This window comes from Lagenorhynchus albirostris, chromosome 3 (genome assembly GCF_949774975.1).
Source record: "Lagenorhynchus albirostris chromosome 3, mLagAlb1.1, whole genome shotgun sequence".
Lineage (NCBI taxonomy): Eukaryota > Metazoa > Chordata > Mammalia > Artiodactyla > Delphinidae > Lagenorhynchus > Lagenorhynchus albirostris.
The window spans coordinates 111,728,278-111,748,953 of record NC_083097.1 but is presented as its reverse complement, the minus strand read 5'-3'; the positions used below and the strand labels follow the sequence as shown (position 1 = coordinate 111,748,953).

Sequence of the window (20,676 nt, the reverse complement as noted above, 5' to 3'; positions counted from 1 at the left end):
AGCAAAGGCTTTAAATAGCATTCAAATATATTTCCAAAGAGGTAAACAAATGGCCGGTAAGCACATGCAGAAATGTTCAACATTATTAGTCATTAGAGAACTGCAAATCAAAACCACAATGAGGGCTTCCCTGGTGGCGCAGTGGTTAAGAATCCGCCTGCCGATGCAGGGAACACGGGTTCGTGTCCCGGTTCGGGAAGATCCCACATGCCACGGAGCGGCTGGGCCCGTGAGCCATGGCCGCTGAGCCTGCGCTCCGCAACGGGAGAGGCCACAACAGTGAGAGGCCCGCGTACCGCAAAAAAAAAAAAAAAAAAAAAAAAAAAAACCACAATGAGGGTGGCGCAGTGGTTAAGAATCCGCCTGCCAATGCAGGGGACATGGGTTCGATCCCTGGTCCAGGAAGATCCAACATGCCACAGAGCAACTAAGCCTGTGCACCACAACTACTGAGCCTGTGCTCTAGACCCCACGAGCCACAACTACTGAAGCCCACATGCTGCAACTACTGAAGCCGGCACACCTAGAGCCCATGCTCCACAACAAGAGAAGCCATTGCAATGAGAAGCCTGCACACCACAACGAAGAGTACCTCCCACTCACCACAACTAGAGAAAGCCCACGCGCAGCAACAAAGACCCAACGCAGCCAAGAAAAAAAAAAAAACACAGTGAGATACCACTCACACCAACTAGGACGGTTATAAAGAAAAAGCTGGAAAGTGACAACTGTTGACAAGGATTGGAGAAACTGGAAAGCTCATACATTGCTAGTGGAAATGTAAAACGGTACAACTACATTGGAAAATAGTTTGGCAGTTCTTCAAATGTTAAACATAGTTATATAATCCAGCAATTCCACTCCTAGTCTGCATAAAACCTTGTACACAAATGTTCATAACATCATTATTTGTAATATCCAAAAAGGAGAAACAACCCAAATGTCCATCAACTAATGAACAGATAAACAAAAGAGGCATAACCATACAATGGTATAATTTGGTCATAAAAAGGAATGAAGTACTGATGACATGCTATAATACAGATGAACCTTGAAAACTTTACTTTTTTTAAAGACTACTGAGATTATTAGTGTTTTTTTAACATTTTATGTTTGTTTATTTATTTATTGCATCAGGTCTTAGTTGTGGCTCGTGGGATCCTTCATTGTGGCACATGGGCTCCTCACTGCAGTGCACGGGCTTCTCTCTAGTTGTGGCACACGGGCTCCAGAGCGTGTGGGCTCTGTAGTTGCAGCACACAGGCTCTCTAGCTGTGGGTGTGGGCTCAGTAGTTGTGGCTCGCAGGCTTAGCTGCCTCGCGGCATGTGGGATCTTAGTTTCCCAACCAGGGATCTAACCGGCGTCCCCTGCATTGCAAGACGGATTCTTAACCACTGGACCACCAGGGAAGTCCCAACTTTATACTAACTGAAAGGCATTAGTCACAAAAGATCATACACTGTATAAATCATTTATATAAAATGTTCAGAACAGGAAAACCCACAAACACAGAGGTAGATTTGTGGTTACAACAGCTGGAAGGAGGGAATGGGTAGTAACTGCTAATGGGTATGGGGTTTCTTTTTTGGGGGTGATAAAGATATTTTAAAACTGATTGTAGTGATGGTTACAATTTTCAGTGAATACACTAAAAATCATTGACCTGTACATTTTAAAGCTGTTATTAAAAAATTAATCTCTAGGGCTTCCCTGGTGGCGCAGTGGTTAAGAATCTGCCTGCCAATGCAGGGGACACGGGTTCGAGCCTTCGTCTTGGAAGATCCCACATGCCGTGGAGCAACTAAGTCCGTGAGCCACAATTACTGAGACTGCGTGTCTGGAGCCTGTGCTCCACAACGGGAGAGGCTGTGACAGTGAGAGGCCCGTGCACCGCGATGAAGAGTGGTCCCCGCTTGCCGCAACTGGAGAAAGCCCTCACACAGAAACAAAGACCCAACACAGCCAAAAATAAATTAATTAATTAAAAAATATTAATCTCTAGAATCACTACTTCTAAGGAATATGCTGTCATTTTTGCCCATAAAACTAAACAATGAAAAGAAATAAGATGAATATTTGTCAAAAGATGGCACGCATACAAACCTAATTTCTTTGGACTTTTTACATTCAAAAGGTATAAAAGGAAAATACGTATCTTCCAATCATACCCCCTCAATCCATGCAAGCAATGTACAAATATCATCAGCCTAATTTGAATCGTTTCATAAATTACACAATACTTATACAAACATACATAAGCATATGCACATATAGAGAGAGGTAGGATTGGGAGGCCTACAAAAGCATACACACATAAGTAATATGTAGCTGGGGAGAGAGAGTCTATACGCATTGCTCTGCAAAAAAAAAAAAAAAAAAAAACAGGTATCCTTCCAGGACAAAAGAAATAGATCCATATGTGTTAGTTGCAGCAATGTTTATAATAATGGAAAATTGGAAACAAATTAAATACCCATCAGCAGGAGACTGAATAAATAAATTGTAGATTAGTCACACAATGGGCTAATTATCAATAAAATGAATAAACCAGATGTACATCTACCAACTGAAATAAATTACAAAAAGAATACTAAGAGAGGGCTTCCCTGGTGGCGCAGTTGTTGAGAGTCCACCTGCCGATGCAGGGGACACGGGTTCGTGCCCCGGTCCGGGAAGATCCCACATGCCACAGAGCGGCTAGGCCCGTGAGCCATGGCCGCTGAGCCTGTGCGTCCGGAGCCTGTGCTCCGCAATGGGAGAGGCCGCAACAGTGAGAGGCCTGCGTATGGGAAAAAAAAAAAAAAAAAGAATACTAAGAGAAAAAAGGGAAGTTATAGAGAGGTAAGTATGATATCTTTCTTATAAACCTTTTTATTATGAAAATTTTCAGACGTACACAAAAATATAAGACTATGCAGTCTCCCACACAAAAAAAGTAAAATGTCAATAGGAATTACATTTGATTTATATATTCATTTTGGATTGTTTGACATTTTATGATAGAAAATCTTTCAGGAATTCCCTGGCGGTCCAGTGGTTAGGACTCTGCACTTTCACTGCCGAGGGCCAGGGTTCAATCCCTGGTCAGGGAACTAAGATCCCACAAGCCATGCAGCACAGCTGGAAAGAAACAAAAACAAAAACAAAAACAACTTCCTTTCTATCATAAACATGGTATATATCTCTCCATTTATTCAAAACTTGTTTTATATCTTCCAATTATATTTCATGCTTTTTTCGTAAAGATGTCTTATACCTTATTTAAATTAAATTTAGGGGCTTCCCTGGTGGTGCAGTGGTTAAGAATCCGCCTGCCAATGCAGGAGACATGGGTTCCCTGGTGTCCCTGGTCCAGGAAGATCCCACATGCCACAGAGCAACTAAACCCATGTGCCACAACTACTGAGCCTGTGCTCTAGAGCCCGCGAGCCCGTGTGCCTAGAGCCCGTGCTCTGCAACAAAAGAAACCACCGCAATGAGGAGCCAGCGCACTGCAACAAAGAGTAGCCCCCACTTGCCACAACTAGAGAAAGCCTGTGCACAGCAACGAAGACCCAGCACAGCCAAAAATAAAGTAAAATAATTTTTTTTAAAACTTAAAAATTAATTAAATTTGGTTAACTTGTTGTTAGGGATTTTGTAGTTTGTAAATACTATGAATAGAACATTTATTTTCACTTCTAAGTAGTTAAAAGGGTATCTATTATTCAAAGCACCATAAATGTCCAATTATAAGGTGACATTTTCCTCAAAAATTATTTCTCAAAAAAGAAGTCACCTTACATATGAGTCTCTACAAATGTTCTCATTGTACAAGGATGCTTTGTCATAGTACATTAACACTGTTTCAAACAGTGGATACAATTAATTAATGAGTTATGAAATCAATGAGTTACAAACTACCTTTTTAGTAATGCCATCTGTGGGACCATCATTCTGGCCAAGCTCTCCATCATTCCCGTGCAGCGAGGCTACTGGGGGAACAAGATCGGCAAGCCCCATACTACCCCTTGCAAGGTGACTGGCCGCTGTGGCTCTGCGCTGGTGCACTTCATCCCTGCCCCCAGGGGCAATGGCATCCTCTCAGCCCTGTGCCCAAGAAACTACTGATGATGGCTGGAACTGATGACTGCTACACCTCTGCCAGGGGCTGCACCGCCACCCTGGGCAACTTCACCAAGGCCACTTTTGATGGCATTTCCAAGACCTACAGTTATCTCACTTCTGATCTCTGGAAAGAGACGGTGTTCACCAAGTCTCCGTATCAGGAATTCACTGACCATCTTGTAAAGACCCACACCAGAGTTTCCATGCAGAGGACACAGGCTCAAGCTGTAGCCACCACATAGTTTTCTATGAGAAAAATAAAGTGAATGAAGCTAGTTTAAAAAAAAAAGATAGTTAAGAATGGAAAATATCAGACTTCCCTGGTGGTGCAGTGGTTAAGAATCCACCTGCCAATGCAGGGGACACGGGTTTGAGCCCTGGTCCAGGAAGATCCCACATGCCACAAAGCAACTAAGCCCATGCACCACAACTACTGAGCCTGTGCTCTAGAGCCCATGAGCCACAAATACTGAGCCCACAGACCACAACTACTGAAGCCCACGCGCCTAGAGCCCGTGCTCCGTAACAAGAGAAGCCACTGCATTGAGAAGCAGGCACACCGCAGTGAAAAGTAGCCCCTGCTAACCGCAACTAGAGAAACCCTGCACGCAGCAATGAAGACCCAATGCAGCCAAAAAATAAAATTAATTAATTTTAAAAAAAGAATGGAAAATATCAATGGGTTACAAACTATCTTTTTAGTAATGAAAAAGAACATAGTTAAGAATGAAAAATATCGCAGGACATTATATGTAATAAGGCAAGTACTGTGAGGTTTCATTACAAATACATACATATATGAATATATATACTGGGTCACTAAAATATTTCTTATTGTAGATTATAGTCAAAGTCTGAAAGCCCGTGACCAACTGATACATTTGCATCCTCCTTTATCCCTCTATGATTTATTTCCTACACATCCTATTACCTTTTAAAACATGGATCATATCAACTTCCTACTCAAAACTTTCAAAGTCTTTACCTTAGCTTATAATATCCTCTATGTCCCTGGTCTCCTTTCTGGTCTCATTTCCGACTTTCTTTTTTTTAAATATTGAACATTCATTTTATTTTAATGAAACAGTGCCAGGATAATACATATGTTCTTTCTGATCTGGAAGTAAGTAGCCTGTAGTTTTCTGATTCTATTTGTTTTTCACTTGTTCTTTAAGCAAATTTTAATATAAAGTTCAATTTTTCTTTAAGATTAGGTTTAACATAGACTATGTCAACTCAGACAATAAGCCAATGTCTTGAACCACAGATTCGTTAGTTCTATCTTTGTTATATTAATTATGCATGGTTCTTCTCTTATTAGGCTGTTTCCATCCTAATTTGACTTTGCTATTAGTGAATATCTGTTCATCTGTATAGGCCAAGGGGTCTTTTTATCTGATATCTCTAACTTTGGAAAGATGTCTATGCAGGCTGTATTTAAGCCGACTCGGAGCAGATTTGCAGTTCCAAATAAACACATACCTTTACAATTCTACCTTATAACAGTTTATCATACAATCCGAAATGGCTTAATGAATAATTTCCACTAGAGACTGAAAGCCCTGTCTGTATAATGGAACACCAATTCTTTGAGTTTAGTAACTGATTATGGTAAGGTCACTATGTGAACTGACATCAATTACTGTTTTAATGGCCAAAGGCCGTTACTAGCAAGCTATTCAAAGAACTTCCTATTCTTCCTCTCTGCTCAGCTCCAGCCACATCCACCTTCTTAACGTTCCTTCAACAAGCTTAAAAATGCTTCTACTGTAGGGTTCTTCACTTTTTACTCTGCCAAGAACACTCTACTACTACCTTTGTACATCCAGATCTGGATTATGTAAACTGTACGTGATTTGATGTATACTCCTTTGTCACAAAAAGGTATATAACTGTACTTTGACCTCTAACAGGTGGAATATTCCTCAGAGCTCTCTAAAAGACTGTCTTCCAGGTTATAATCCTCAGGTTAGGTGGAATAAAATTTTCATTTCTTTCTTAGATCTTAGACTATTAATTAATTTTATTGTCAACACTATATTTAGGCTAATCATTCATTTTATTACAAATGGTTAGGAACACTCCATTCATTGACTAATTGAAAAGACAGATTTTACTAAATCTCTACTGAGGACACAAGGTGAGTAAGGTCCACTCCATCCCTGCCCTCAAGTAGCTATAGTCCAAACAGGAAGACATATAACCAGGCAGGGACAAAACAGAGTGAAATCTTAAGAGATAACAGGAGTTAGCCCCAGGAAAAGGATTGTCAAGGGTGTTCCCAGAAAAAGGAACAACATGTGCAGTCACCTGTGGCCATGAAAGGGCAGTCTGAAAAATCAGTATGGCACCGCAGAGTCAAGTGACTGAAGTGAGACAGGAGGTTAGGACATAAAAGAACCTCTTGGGGATTGGAGGAGAGATCAGAGATTGGAAGAGACTGGAGTCTATAGCAGTAATCCAGGTAAGGAATAATTGACTAAACAGCAGCAGTGGGAATACAGAGGTGTTTGAATCAATGAAAACATTTGTAAAAAGTTAACTTATAAGCATATTTTGGGTCATCTGGATAAAAATCAACATCTCACACCTTGTATTGCCACAAGATTTCATGGCCCACTCTCGTATTTTTATTTATTGTTTTATCACAGGCCAATATGCCAGAGGCCTTCAAGCCAAGTGCAGCCAAGTGAAAGCCAAATATCAACAAAATGCACAAAATAAGCAAAAGTCTTACAGTATATCAACGAAGAAAATGAAAAGAATATGCAAATAGTAGAAAGACAAATACAAAAGAAACTGCTTTGTAGTAGTCATTATCATAGATCCATTTTGAGTGACTTATAATGTGAAATTTTTATTTTTATATGTATCAACTTGCAATAGTTCATTAGAAATGTAGTAGTAAATACGTAATGAAGTTTTCACTAAATGGATTTTAATTATATTATTTTGAAGTCATTAATAAATTATGTAGCCCATCAAAATAATAGATCAGAGACATTAAAGGGGTCCAGAATATACCACCATGGCATAAAAATTATTTTGCGTACAGGGCATGAGTTTTGGGAATCATTTACCTGCCCAAAAGCAGAGCTTCCCAAAAGAACTCAAAAGAATTAAGTTGTCATAAATCTCCTTCCCAGGAGCAACCAGAGAAGACTGCCTCATTACCTGAGATGATAATTCTCGACACCACACCTAAACATACACTGTCACAAAATGATCAAGTCTCCCATCTATGCTACTAAGGACCAATTTATCTTTCCTAAAAATTGTTTTCCCATAAGTACCCTTCTCTCTCTTCCCTTCCCCTATTAAGATGGTATATAGTATATATAACTAAGATTCCAAAAGCCACGCAGTGTGGCCAAAAAAAAAAAAAAAACTGATAGAGGAAGTTGAACCAATGAAATTTGATGTGGAATTGAATATGGGGACTGAATATACGAATTGATGTGGAATTGAAATGGGGAAGGAACCAAGGATGATTCCCAGGATTCTGACCTGTGCAAGTCAGTAGATGGCAGTGCCATTCACTGGGACAGAAGGAGAAGAAAAGAACTGGGGAAGGCAGGGAATAGCAAAGGGAAGAGGGAATGTAGAATTATTTTCAACATACTTTAGGTGTCACCAAGAGATTCAAGTGGAAATGTCCAATAGAAAGACATCTATCTATATGGGTTTCAGCTTATTATATAACTTTGGAACTCACTGGCATATGTACAATATTTGCTATCATGAGAATTAATAATATCATGCAGGGAGTATGTGCAGAGTAAGAAAAGAGCCAGCCACAGAAACTATGTGAAATAATAAATGTTTACTGTGTTTATTGTTTTTTGTTTTTTTTAAGAAAAAAAGAAAAAGAAGGGAACCAGGTCAGAAAGCTCTGAGGAACACCAACATTTTAGGAAAAAGAGAGCAATTAAAAGATAGAAATGAAAAATATTTTACGTACTTAATAACCAAGAAGTCATTTGTGGCCTTATTAAGGGCAGTTTGGGTGGATGTATAGAAGTAGAAGCCAAATTAGAAACAGTAGAAAAGAAACAAATGAGAGATTAAAATAGATGCAGGTGGGGCTTCCCTGGTGGCGCAGTGATTCAGAGTCCGCCTGCCGATGCAGGGGACACGGGTTCATGTCCCGGTCCGGGAATATCCCACATGCCGCGGAGCGGCTGGGCCCATGAGCCATGGCCGCTGAGCCTGTGCATCCGGAGCCTGTGCTCCGCAACGGGAGAGGCCACAACAGTGAGAGGCCCGCATACCGCAAAAAAAAAAAAAAAAAAAATAGATGCAGGTGATTGCTTCTCAATCACCCAAACAGCAGCTTCAAAAACAAAGAGATACTAGGTTCTACCTTTGTAAATTCCTATTCTATAGGACTCAATGGAATCCCAGAATTTACATTAGTAAAATTTTCATGTACTGGTGATCCTCACATACTTCAAAATGAACTTTGTGAACTTTAGAAACCAGTGACATATAAAAATGATTGACATATTATTATTCATGAAATCTAGAATGTAAAACTTAAAAGATACTTCTGATACACTATCTCAATGAATACAAAATAAAGGTTAACTTTACAAGTTTCTTCAAGGAAGCCTACTGAACAGTCACAAGAACACAATGAATGAACTACCTTTTCACATAAATTTAATAGTAAGGTAAGGGGGGAAAGATCTCACACATCAAAATACATTCTGATCACTTAAAGAGTTACCAATTGAAACTGTAAGTGCAACAAATGGATGCTACTGCATGAAAACAGCTTGTGGGTCAGTCACTAGACATATGGGTTTTAAGAAAGCAATCAAAGAGGAAGAGCAAATATTAAGAATCAAACTGGGGGTATGGGCAATTTCAGGGTCTACAAGACGTTTATGAAATGTGATACTGAAACAGCAAAGAAATGGACTCAATACTAACAAAAGTGAAGGTCAGGTCATATATTAATTACAATCCAAAGGAAACTAAGCTAGGTGGCAATTTCAAAAAATATCAGCAAATGTTTACTCTAATTATATGTATCCACCTACATAAAGAAACCAAAGAGAAGGTTCTGATCCTTGATTCAGGCATAACTACCAGGTAAGCTGAATAACAGTGGTTAAATAAGACTGCCTAGTTTAAATCTAGGTTCCACAACGTATTAGCTGTGTGACCTTGAACCAGTTGCTTGACCACTCATCTCAGTTTCCTGGTCAGTAAACCTAATAGTTCTCTTATCATAGAGCTGTTGTGAGGATTAAATGAAATGATGCATATAATGCAACCTAGCACAGTGACTGGGCATACAGTAAGTAAACAGTAAATGTTAGTGCTTACTGTTACTATTTTATGTCTTTCAGGAGTTCCCAGTCTAACAGCAGAGACTAACCAGAAGCTCAATGCAGTAAGTTCTATTAGAGGTATGCAAAGAGTCTTATGAGAGTCCAAAGTTACTGTGCCCACTGAAAACATTAAAGGGAACTCAGCCACAACAATCAGTATTATAGACCACACGCCAATCTTATTCTCAACATGCTTTGATCACGACTAAAGACTTCCTATATTAAAAATACATCATAAATACGGTTTTCCTCATAGTGAAACTAAAAGAGATTTACATTTCCGTCATGCCTAAAATAGAGATATGAGCACAAGTCTAGCATTTAAACTGATGACCAACCCCCCCCCATATTCTACTGTGTTTTAGCTGATACTATTGTACAAAAATCCACAGAAAATTTCACCAGAAAAAAAAAGTTGAAAATGAGCTCAAATCTCATCATGAACAAGTTAACACGTGTTTAGTGAACTAAACTGCAAAATACCCAATTCTAAGATATTCATTCGATAAAACTGGTAATTCCTTAAATGTGCTAGAAACCGTGTGAGTCTGCTGGAGAGAGGATGATGTGCAAAAACAGATATTCTTGTCCTCATAGGACTTACAGTCTAGAGGGAAAGCTAATATTATTTTATAACAGGGTAATCTGGGTGGAAGAGAGGGTGTAGAATATCCTTCTCACTCTTAATCTATAAGGGAAAAAGTTGAATATTACATAATATTACAAAAAAATACTATTAATAAAACTATAGTTTCTAACTGCCTTGGCAAATTGACTCAAATAGTCAATAAGGAAGCTAATTAGAAGTGGGAGGCATGGGACTTCCCTGGTGGCGCCATGGTTAAGACTCTGTGCTCCCAATGCAGGGGGCCCGGGTTTGATCCCTGGCCAGGGAACTAGACCCCAAGTGCATGCCACAACTAGGAGTTTGCATGTCACAACTAAGGAGCCCTCGAGCTGCAACTAAGGAGCTAGCCTGCCACAACTAAGACCCTGTGCAAACAAATAAATAAATTAAACAATTGTTTTAAAAAGTGGGAGTAATGATTTGCCTTTAGCCCTTATTACATGGTAATCAGATGAAGATCTGCCAGTTTAAGTAGTCTTGCAATTTCACCATCAATTTCTACAAAGGAAATAAGTGTACACAAATCTACACAGAGACTTAGAAAAACCTGTCTAGACAAACTTTGGATTGTAGTGCAATATAACAATCAACCACATAAAGAAATGTCCAGATTGAGGCATCCTGTAATATAATGACACTATACAATATGAAAGTAAGTTACAGAAAAGTGAAAAAGGTGACTCCTCAGTCACCTTTTAGATTATAATCTAAAAACAAAACAAAAGATCCAACTAAACTGTAATATGTAATTTAAGCAAGCTACATCAAACCTGAAGCGTAAGAGAATTCAATAGAATATTTAAGCAGCAATAAGTGCCTAGAAAGAATTAACCAAAAAAATTAGATTCCAGCACTGAACTTTTTTTTCACCTTCTAGAGAAATATCCTCCCCTCCAATTCTCCACCACATCCCTACTCTCTTTATTATTAGTGGGATGAACAATAAAGGAACCCAATACAGGACATTAGCCATTTTACTGAGAATACTTTTTCAAAAAACTTTAGAAATGGGGCTTATAAAAAGAATGTCAAAATTATATCTTAACAAGGGTATATACCACATGACCCAGCTATTCCACTTCCGGGCATTATCTGAAGAACACAAAAACACTAATTCAGACAGATATATGTACCCCCGTGTTCCCTGAAGCATTATTTACAACAGCCAAGATATGGAAACAACCTAAGTGTCCATCAGCGGATGAATGGATAAAGAAGATGTGATAAATATACACACACACAATGGAATATTACTCATGCATAAAAAGAATGAAATCCTGCCATTTACAAGAACGTGGATGGAACTTGAAGGTACTATGCTAAGTGAAATAAGCAGACAAAGACAAATAGCATATAATTTCACTCATATTTCGAATCTAAAAAAACAAAGCAAGTGAAGAGACAAAATAAAACAAAAACTCATCAATATAGAGATCAGATTAGTGGTTACCAGAGGGGAAGGGGGTTGGGAGATGGATGAAATGGGTGAAAGGGCCAACTGTGTATGGTGATGGATGGTAACTAGACTTGTGGTGGTGATCACTTTGTAGTGTATACAGATGTCAAATTATAATGTTATACACTTGAAACTTTTTTTTTTTTTTTTTTTGGTGGTACGTGGGCCTCTCACTGTTGTGGCCTCTCCCGTTGCGGAGCACAGGCTCCGGACGCGCAGGCTCAGCGGCCATGGCTCACGGGCCCAGCCGCTCCGCGGCATGTGGGATCTTCCCGGACCGGGGCACGAACCCGTGTTGCCTGCATCGGCAGGCGGACTCTCAACCACTGCGCCACCAGGGAAGCCCCTGAAACTTATTTTTTAAAAAGTGGGGGATACGGACTTCCCTGGTGGTCCAGTGATAAAGAATCCACCTTACAATTCAGGGGACTCAGATTCAATCCCTGGTCAGGGAACTAAGATCCCACATGTTGCGGGGCAACTAAGCCTGCATGCCACAATTACTGTGCTCACGCGCCTCAACTAGAGCCCGTGTGCCGCAAACTAAAGAGCCCACACGCTCTGGAACCCACACGCCACAACTACAGAGCACACACGCCGTGGAGCCTGCGTGCCACAACTACAGAAGAGAAAATCTGCATGCCACACTAGAGAGAAGCCCGAGCACCGCAACGAAGAGCCTGCACACAGCAAAGAAAGATCCTGCGTGCCTCAACAAAGATCCAACACAGCCAAAAATAAATAAATAAATAATAAATATATTTTTTAAAAAAAGTCGGGGTACATATTTGCAATCCTATGATTTCCTTCCCTATCTGACTCCAGAATTGGCTCTGAGCAACCTGTATACAGGGACTCTTTTCTTACTCTCTTTTACATTCCTAAGGACAGAACTTAAGTGTGCAACAAATGTCTGTTGGACTGGATCAAATCAACATAGTGACAACATCTCCAACACAGTACATACAGTGGCTAAATTGCTTTAACATTTCAAAATTATCAAAAATATACTTACATATAAGTTTACATGCATATTTACAAGATTTGCCATTTAAAGCTCATGTAAAACTGCAATTTATAGATTATAAGAAAAAGCCACAGTCATATGACATCTTGCTTAAGAGTTTTGACCTTAAAGTGAAATGTCTTAAAATAATTTCATCCTCGGTGAAAATGTAACTAAAGAGCCTAGAATAAAATGTAGTTTACATAATGTTACCGTAAATTTGAAAAAGAACAACTGATTCAACTTAACACCATTTCAGTGCTTACCCCCACTTATTCTTGCTTCTGCCTACATACCTGCCTACTCATAGACATTTTTAAAAGTCTTTTAGAGCCTTCTTTGTAAAGAAAACAGTAGTCTCTAAAAACAATGTAAATTAGCTATTTTAGTCATTGATTATTTTCTCGAACTTCACAGCAATCTTAGATTCCAATGGACAACTTAAGCATTTTAATATTATTCTACCAGTTTTGTTTCCAAGAACCAAAGATTTATAAGTAAATTGGTAACTTGGCAAACTGTTGGCAGAAAATCTGTCTTTATTATAACGATTATAATAAACTTAGCAAATCACAACACACGACAATTTAAAGAATCCTAGAAGGGGTATAAAATTAAAAGACACCCTCACACCAAATGACAAATTATAGTGCCACATGTACACTCTGGTCAGAGGTTCAGAGACTTGTGTCCAACCACTTTCCAAGTGATGTAAAGACCTCTGGAAATCAAACAGGAGATCTCCCCTTCTAAAGCTGAAAAACTGAACGAGGGGGCCTAAGTACAATTCGGGGAAGGTTCAGGGAGAGATGAAGCAAGCCCTAAGGAGGTCTCGCCAAAGCACAATCATCCATTCGTCTCCGCAAATTCACACTGAGTATGACCCTCACGTCACTGCAGGCCCGACGGGACCGAAATGAATCAGACCCCAAACTCTGCTCTCTAGAAGACATGGGTGAAGAGGCGAGGAGGGGAAAGGCACATAAACAGGCACTATGAGCCTTGTATGCCAGTTCTGAGGTACGGACCGAATCTGTATTCTTCACCCATGTATACCCAGGGCGTTACATACAGCAAGTGCTCAGTGACTGTGTGCTGAACGAAAGAATAAATAAATAAATATGGAAAACAAAGACGAACCGCGGTGTCCGTGGCTCTGCCTCCCACCTCCAGCCGTTCCTGACACGGGCAGAAAAGTCACCCTCCCCTCAGACGGCGGCAGCAACCAAAGGTCAGCTCGAGCCGGGGCCCAAACTTTGCCGTCCCCAGCGCCCCGTCCCCACCTCCCACCCCCGGGCCGCACTTACCGTTAGTGTAGGGAGACCCCGAGGCCCGGGCGGCCCCGTTCTGGGCCTGGAGGCCGATGGGGGCGCCGCCAGAGGCCGGTATCCCGGGCTGGGACATGACGACGATGTTTATCGGGGTTGGAAGGGGCTGGTTGGCGTCTGCGGCAGCGCCAAGCCGAGAGTTGAAAGACGACTGCTGGAAGCGGAGGGAGGGGGCTAACGACTTATAACTGAAGGCGGGATAGAGAGAGGGCGGCGCAGGAAGCCCTAGGCATGGCGCCGCATTCTCCCTAGCCCGCCGGCGGTGACTGCTTGGTCTGGGGGCTGAGGCTTGGAAGTCGGGCCGGTGGGGCCGAGAACGCCGGGCTGGTAGGCAGCAGCCAAGCGGAGAGAGACGTAGGGAGGCCCCGGCCGGAACTGCCTGTCAGCCCCGGCCGCGCAGGCGCAATCGGGACACGTGGCACTTCCGGCTCCGGCCTTGCAGCTGCCACCGGTATAGGTGAGCTCTTCTTTCCCCGCAGGGCTGCCCTGAAGCCACCTGACAGCTCCGGGTGTCCCGGGCCGAAGGACGGAGCTCGGCCTCTCCTGCCACGTCACTCTCACCGTCGGCCGGAAGTGGCGTGTGTCACCGATACGGAAATCCCCGCCGTGATGAACGTCATCTAGCCGGCACGGCCGGGATGTGAGGGCAGTCAGGGATTCAGTGGAAGCTTTCGTGGGGTGGGAATGACAGTTCCTCTCCTCGAGTTTTTGTGAAGATTACCTGAGAGGACAGACGTCATCGTCCTCTGCTGAGGCTGTGCCGAGTAGCTGAGCCGATTAATGTTCGTTGCAGTATTTCATTTCACATTTCATCATCATATTCCAGGTGTAAATTGTAAGGGATTTTTAAAAAAGGAGTGGTTAATTATGTACTTGTGTTCAGAGTAATCAAATCGAAGAGGAGGCCTTTGCTTTTTGACCGGAGAATTCAGAAGTCATTTTAATTTTGAAACTCGCTGATTCATATAGCATAGTCACACCAAAGTTCATTAACAGCATATTTAAATGGCAGTTTTATTTCCTCTTCTAAGAGTTTGCAGTAAGGTACAACATTCAAACTTCCTTTCTAGTCAAAGAGACTTTTTTTTTTCTTACAAGTAGAAGATTTTTTTTTAACTTTTGAGGCCAAAGGGAGGTAGAAACTGGAGTGATTAGACAACATAATTAATGATCTCAGTAGTCATCTTAGCCACCTTCATTATACTTAGGTTTTCCTGTTCTGAGCTGATGATCAAGCCCTTCTTTAGACTGCAGATTTGTACTGTTCATTAAAATGTCATAACAACAGTTTCAAAACCGGTGAAGGGTGAAGTACATCTTAATTCACTTAATATCAAATGCCTATTATGAAATGTTATATTACATGCAAAAAGAGTAAGAACTAAACTGCTGTGTGATGCCTGAAAAATGAACAGTAAGAATTCAAAACACTAAATGTTAACTTTTATCCTTTTTTTATCATTTGCCTCAGATGTGTAAAAATGTGTTTGCTGTGTATGAAAAATTAAACTCCTTTGTACAGTATACAAGACTTCTTTAGGATGAAGATGATACTTTTGGTCAAACTGTTTTCAGCTTAGAGCCCCTATAACCAAATCCCAAATCACGTATCCCAAGAACACTTGAAGAGATACACAAACACAAGCCTCTTAATGGTTTAAAGAGAAAATAGACCTCAGAAACTGAACCTCCCTGAAGTCAGACAGAAAGTCAGCGTCACTCTTCAAAAGAGCAAATCCTTAGGCCTGGTCTCAAACTTGCTTCAGTTGAATTCTTTTTTTTTTTAATTCAACTTTTAAATGATCTTGGTTTGTTGACCTTGGCACAGGAATTTGATTTGGTTAAATCAAGGTTTCTCTGGACTTTGTTCTGTTTAAGCAATATCTGTATTGAGAAAAAAAATACTGATGAAGAAGAATTAGCCATTTTAAAAAGTAGATAACCTCTGGTTAAATCAGGTTAAATAAACATAAATAATTTGCTAATAAGTAAACAGTGCTTCTTCTAAAATGTGTTCCACCCCTAAGTATCCCTGTTGCTATTATCACCCCCACTCCAAAAAACAAAAACAAGAAACAAAATTAATGGTTAAGTCTTTCAAGTGTTTTTTACATTTTCAATGTAGTCAGCTTTAAAATATTGAGGAAAAACGCATAATTTGTCATCTGCACACCCTTAGGAATACTTGGAAGATAAGTGTAAATAACTGAGGTGAGACAACATATTTAAACAGTTAAGTGCTTTTCCTATTAAATATTATCCACACATTACCAAATCCTTCTCTGGCTTCTTTAAGTTGGCCACATAAATTTTATGGAAAAATTATTAGTGCTATTACCAGTTGTTAAGGGTATCGATATTTCTTTGGTCAATTATTTATATCTACCCTACACTACCATACACTTTTCTAAGCTAGTGTCAGTAATATATTCTACTTTCTTATCCTGATTTTCAGAACAACAGGACCCTTCTACTGCATATGCCCCTTCATATTTTTATCTATGTATCACATTTTCTGCACATTATTTTCAGAGCCTTCAACCCTATTTAAGAAAATTATATACAACAAAATAAGTGACACAAAAGTGTTTGAGTAAGGAGACAACACTGTACAAAGAATATTTCATTAAATTTGATTACTTATTTAGACCCAAAAGAGGGAGATGCATTCCTAATAAAATTTGCTGATTTGCAGAAGTGGACTTTGGCTCACACCAGCCTAAGTCCACTTTGCCTGCCTGCTCGCGACTATTGAACTGTCAGCTGATAAGCAGGATCAATCGTGTTTACTTTTCAGGATAAGGGAAATTATTTTAGGTCTCCTAGTTTTTTTGGGTTTTTTTCTATTTCTATTTCAAACAAACAAACTAGTTTCAATTACAAACAGCAGGTTTGTTCTGAAACTCTCTTGTGGCTCCACTTTAGGAACAGTTCCTCTGGCCTCATTTGCCTCTCACAGGACATCTGTCTGTATCTGAAGTCAGTAGCTCTGAAGGTACATTACAAGTACAGTCATCCCACACCAAGCCAGTAAATCCCATTGCTTTCTTTGAAAACTTTTCATCTTTATGTGGTTCTCACTGCCCACTCTGGTTAGTTATTATCATCTTGCACCTGAGCTATTGGGATGGTCTTACTGGTTTCAATCTCTCCCATCCATCCTTCCTGCTGAATTGAGCTCCTAAGTACTGACTCCATTTTTATTTTCCTATACCCCTAAACCTGTAATTGCTCCCTTTGCCTGCTCCATCAAGTTAAAGTTTCTCTGCATGGCTTTTCTCATCTCATTCTGAGTAAAATCCAAAGTCCTACTCATAGCCTACAAGGCCTCAGATGACTTGACATTGCTACTTCTCTCTCCTCATCATCTTCTACACTGCCTCTCACTCAGCACTTGCTATCTCTCTAGCTACCCAAGCACAAGTCTGCCTTAATACTTATGTCCATTACCCGGGATGCTCTTCTTCAAGATACCCATCTAGCTCAATCTCTCACCCCTTCTTTAGTCAAATGATACCTTATGGTGAGGCCCTTACTGAGCACCCTATACAACAACATACCCTCTGTGCTCACTTTCTATCCCTCTTACCCTGCTTTTTTTTCTTCATAGCACTTCTCATCATTGTTATATACTTGTGTTTATGTTTATCTTTCTTCAGTGGAATAAAATTCTATACATATCGTGACAATTCTAAGGTAACCTTTTTTTATGTAAGTTTATTTTATTTAGTTAGTTATGTTTGGCTGCATTGGGTCTTTGTTGCTGTGCGTGGGCTTTCTCTAGTTGTGGAGAGCTGGGGCTACTCTTCATTGCAGTGCGCGGGCTTCTCATTGCGGTGGCTTCTCTTGTTGCGGAGCACGGGCTCTAGGCACGCGGGCTTTAGTAGTTGTGGCTCACGGGCTCTAGAGTGCAGGCTCAGTAGTTGTGGCGCATGGGCTTAGTTGCTCCGCGGGATGTGGGATCTTCCCGGACCAGGGCTCAAACCCGTGTCCACTCCATCGGCAGGAGGATTCTTAACCACTGCGCCACCAAGGAAGCCCAAGGTAATCGTTTTCATTTCATGTCTGTCTCCTTATTTAGAGTGTAAGAAAGTAGAGCCCAGGGCCAGTGTCCTATTTACCTCTGTATTCTCAGCACTTGGCTTGGGGCCTTACACTTGACAGGTATTCAATAAACATTTTTGAATGGATAAATTTAAAGCGTTATCTGTTCCAATCTTCTATTCTGAATATTTTGAGCCTCACTAATTCACTACTGTAAGTTCATATTGCAACTGTAGCCCAAACCACACCACTAGCACTTGTTTCTAAACTGTGTTGTTCTCTAATTCTTTTATTCTTAATTATTACGCTGCATTGTGTCCCATCTGATACTGACCTGGTAGTGTAGTTGAAATAGTGTCAGCCTCTGGTCAGACCCTATCGCCCCTGAGTAGCACTGGAGGTACAATATCAAATGCCAACTCCTTTTCCTTTTCTAACTCTAAAGATATCGCTCTGTCCCTGCCCCATCTACACACAACCTGGCACCATGGTATCAGAGATCTGAGATATAAATTCCCCTTTAAACCTATCTTTTCATCGTACTTTCTACTCATCAGCTCTTTCACTGATTTATTCATTCATTCAACAAATATTGATTAAATGCCTTCCATATGTCAGGCACCAAGCAAAAACAGAACAGGATAGATAGGATCTCTTCCTTATGTGGAGTTTACAGTGGAGGAAATGCAATAAAAATGTAAATAAATATATCTTTATAAATTTCGAATTTGATAAGTGCTGTTGAGATATTGGTAGTGAGATAGAGAATAGGAAGCAAGGATCTGATTTGGATAGAAGGGTTAGGACATGAGGTAACATTTAAGCTGTGATCTAAAGGACGAGGAAGCTACCCATACAAAGGGAGAAGGTGGGGAGAAGAAGGACACTGGGCAAAGGGAACAGCACCTACAAAAGCCCAGAGGGAGGAATGAGCTTGCTGTGGTGAACAAGGTAGAATGGCACAAGGTGAAATTCGAGAAATACAGGAGGCAGAGCAGCAAGAGCCTTATAAGGCATTGTAAAGAGTTTACAGACTTTGGGAAGCAATTGAAGAATTGTAAACAGCGGAGTAATTTGATCTAATTCATGCTTTAAGATGAATCCATTAAAAAAAAAATCAGTGCAACAGCTGTGAGGGTAATTGACTGGTGGGGAAAGAAGAGTTGTTGCAGTAACCCAGGCCACAGATGATGGTGGCCTGCAGTAAGCTGGTTGTAGTGGAGAGAGAAGTAGACTCACTAATCCAAGTTAAAACTTTGGTATTTCCTTTACTTTTGCTACCAACATGTAATCAAGCATGTCTGACTCCCTATTTCTTTGCTCCCACTGACCCAGCACCGCCCCACGTTACCTCTCACCTCTGTGATTGCAGCTGTCTTATTACTGATCTCAGCTTTCAGTCCTGACCTGTTCCAATACAACCCACGCACTGCTGCCAGAGCAAACTTTCAAAAATATGACTGACCATGTTCCTGTTCTGCTCAGAACCTCTGAAAGGCTCTACAGTTTGGGAGTCAAGGTCCCTGGTAGTCCAGTTGAAAGCTATTTAGTCAAACCATAATACTTGCCTGATGTTTTTCCCATCTCTATTCCTTTCAGAATGTTATTCTCTCATTATGATATATTATCCCTGCTGGATATTAATCCCCATTTTACACATACAGGAACTGAAACTTCAAATGGCTAATAATGTTAGAACCATACTCTACAGCTAAGGGTTGTACTCTTAACTATTATACTCTATTAAAAATGCAGCCATTGGGCTTTCCTGGTGGCACAGTGGTTAAGAATCTGCCTGCCGGTGCAGGGGACGTGGGTTTGAGCCCTGGTCCGGGAAGATCCCACAAGCTGCGGAGCAACTGGGCCCGTAGCAACTGGGCCCATGTGCCACAACAACTGAGCCTGCATTCTGGAGCCTGCGAGCCACAACTACTGAAGCCCGGACGCCTAGAGCCCATGCTCCGCAACAAAAGAAGCCACTGCGATGAGAAGCCCGTGCACCACAATGAAGAGTAGCCCCCGCTCGCCTCAACTAAAGAAAGCCCATGTGCAGCAATGAAGACCCAACGCAGCCAAAAATAAATAAATAAAAATGCAGTCATTAAAATTCATGATTTAGAAGAATACTTAATTACATGGGAATGTTTTTAATTTTAAATGTTTTACAAAACTGTTCATAGTATGATTATAATCTTATAAAACTGGTTATATTTGTGAGGTGTGACAGAGGGCGATTTTTGTTTCCATTATGTTTTTCTGGATTTTCCAAACTTTTTAACCATGACTAAGTATTATTTTTATAACAATAACAATCTTCAAAAAGATTGGGGGTAAATATCTTATGTATCCTTTAGACTCTCCTCAAACATTGATATCTCCTGCCTCTCCACTTCCTCACCCCTACCATAAGTTTGTACTTTGCTATCCTTTCTCTCCTCCTACCTTCTTTTATAGTTAGTTGTGAACAAACACATCTCCCCACCAAACCGAAAGGCCCTGGAGGAAAGAGACTGTCTTGCTTATTGTCATTCCCCCATTCCTAGTCAATTTACAATCTGTTGCTGAAGTCAGCAGGAACCATAATTTAGATTTCTATCTAAAGGGTCACTAAAATGCCAGGGATATCAGGAAAGAAAGGCAATCCAGGAAAAGAGCTGTGGAGTAATCTTGAGGAGCCTGGTGAAGGGCCTCAAGCTACTTAAAAGTATTTATTAAACCAAACTGAATTTAAGACTAGGTGAGTGGAAAGGAGAATAGAGGTGAACCC

The 20,676-nt window shown here is 40.6% G+C and overlaps 1 protein-coding gene and 1 pseudogene across 2 annotated transcripts in view; one reads left to right on the top strand and one right to left on the bottom strand.

Moving 5' to 3' along the window:
- Positions 1-14,570, bottom strand: part of SEC24A (SEC24 homolog A, COPII coat complex component) — a 59,560-nt gene extending 44,990 nt beyond the window's left edge. For both annotated transcript variants that reach the window (XM_060143628.1, XM_060143629.1), the window contains exon 1: positions 13,845-14,570. In XM_060143628.1, the coding sequence (XP_059999611.1) occupies positions 13,845-13,941 (97 nt within the window). In that variant the 5' untranslated portion in view covers positions 13,942-14,570. The remainder of the gene's footprint in view (positions 1-13,844) is intronic.
- Positions 2,914-4,383, top strand: LOC132517897 (small ribosomal subunit protein uS5-like; annotated as a pseudogene).
- Positions 14,571-20,676: the final 6,106 nt, after the last annotated feature.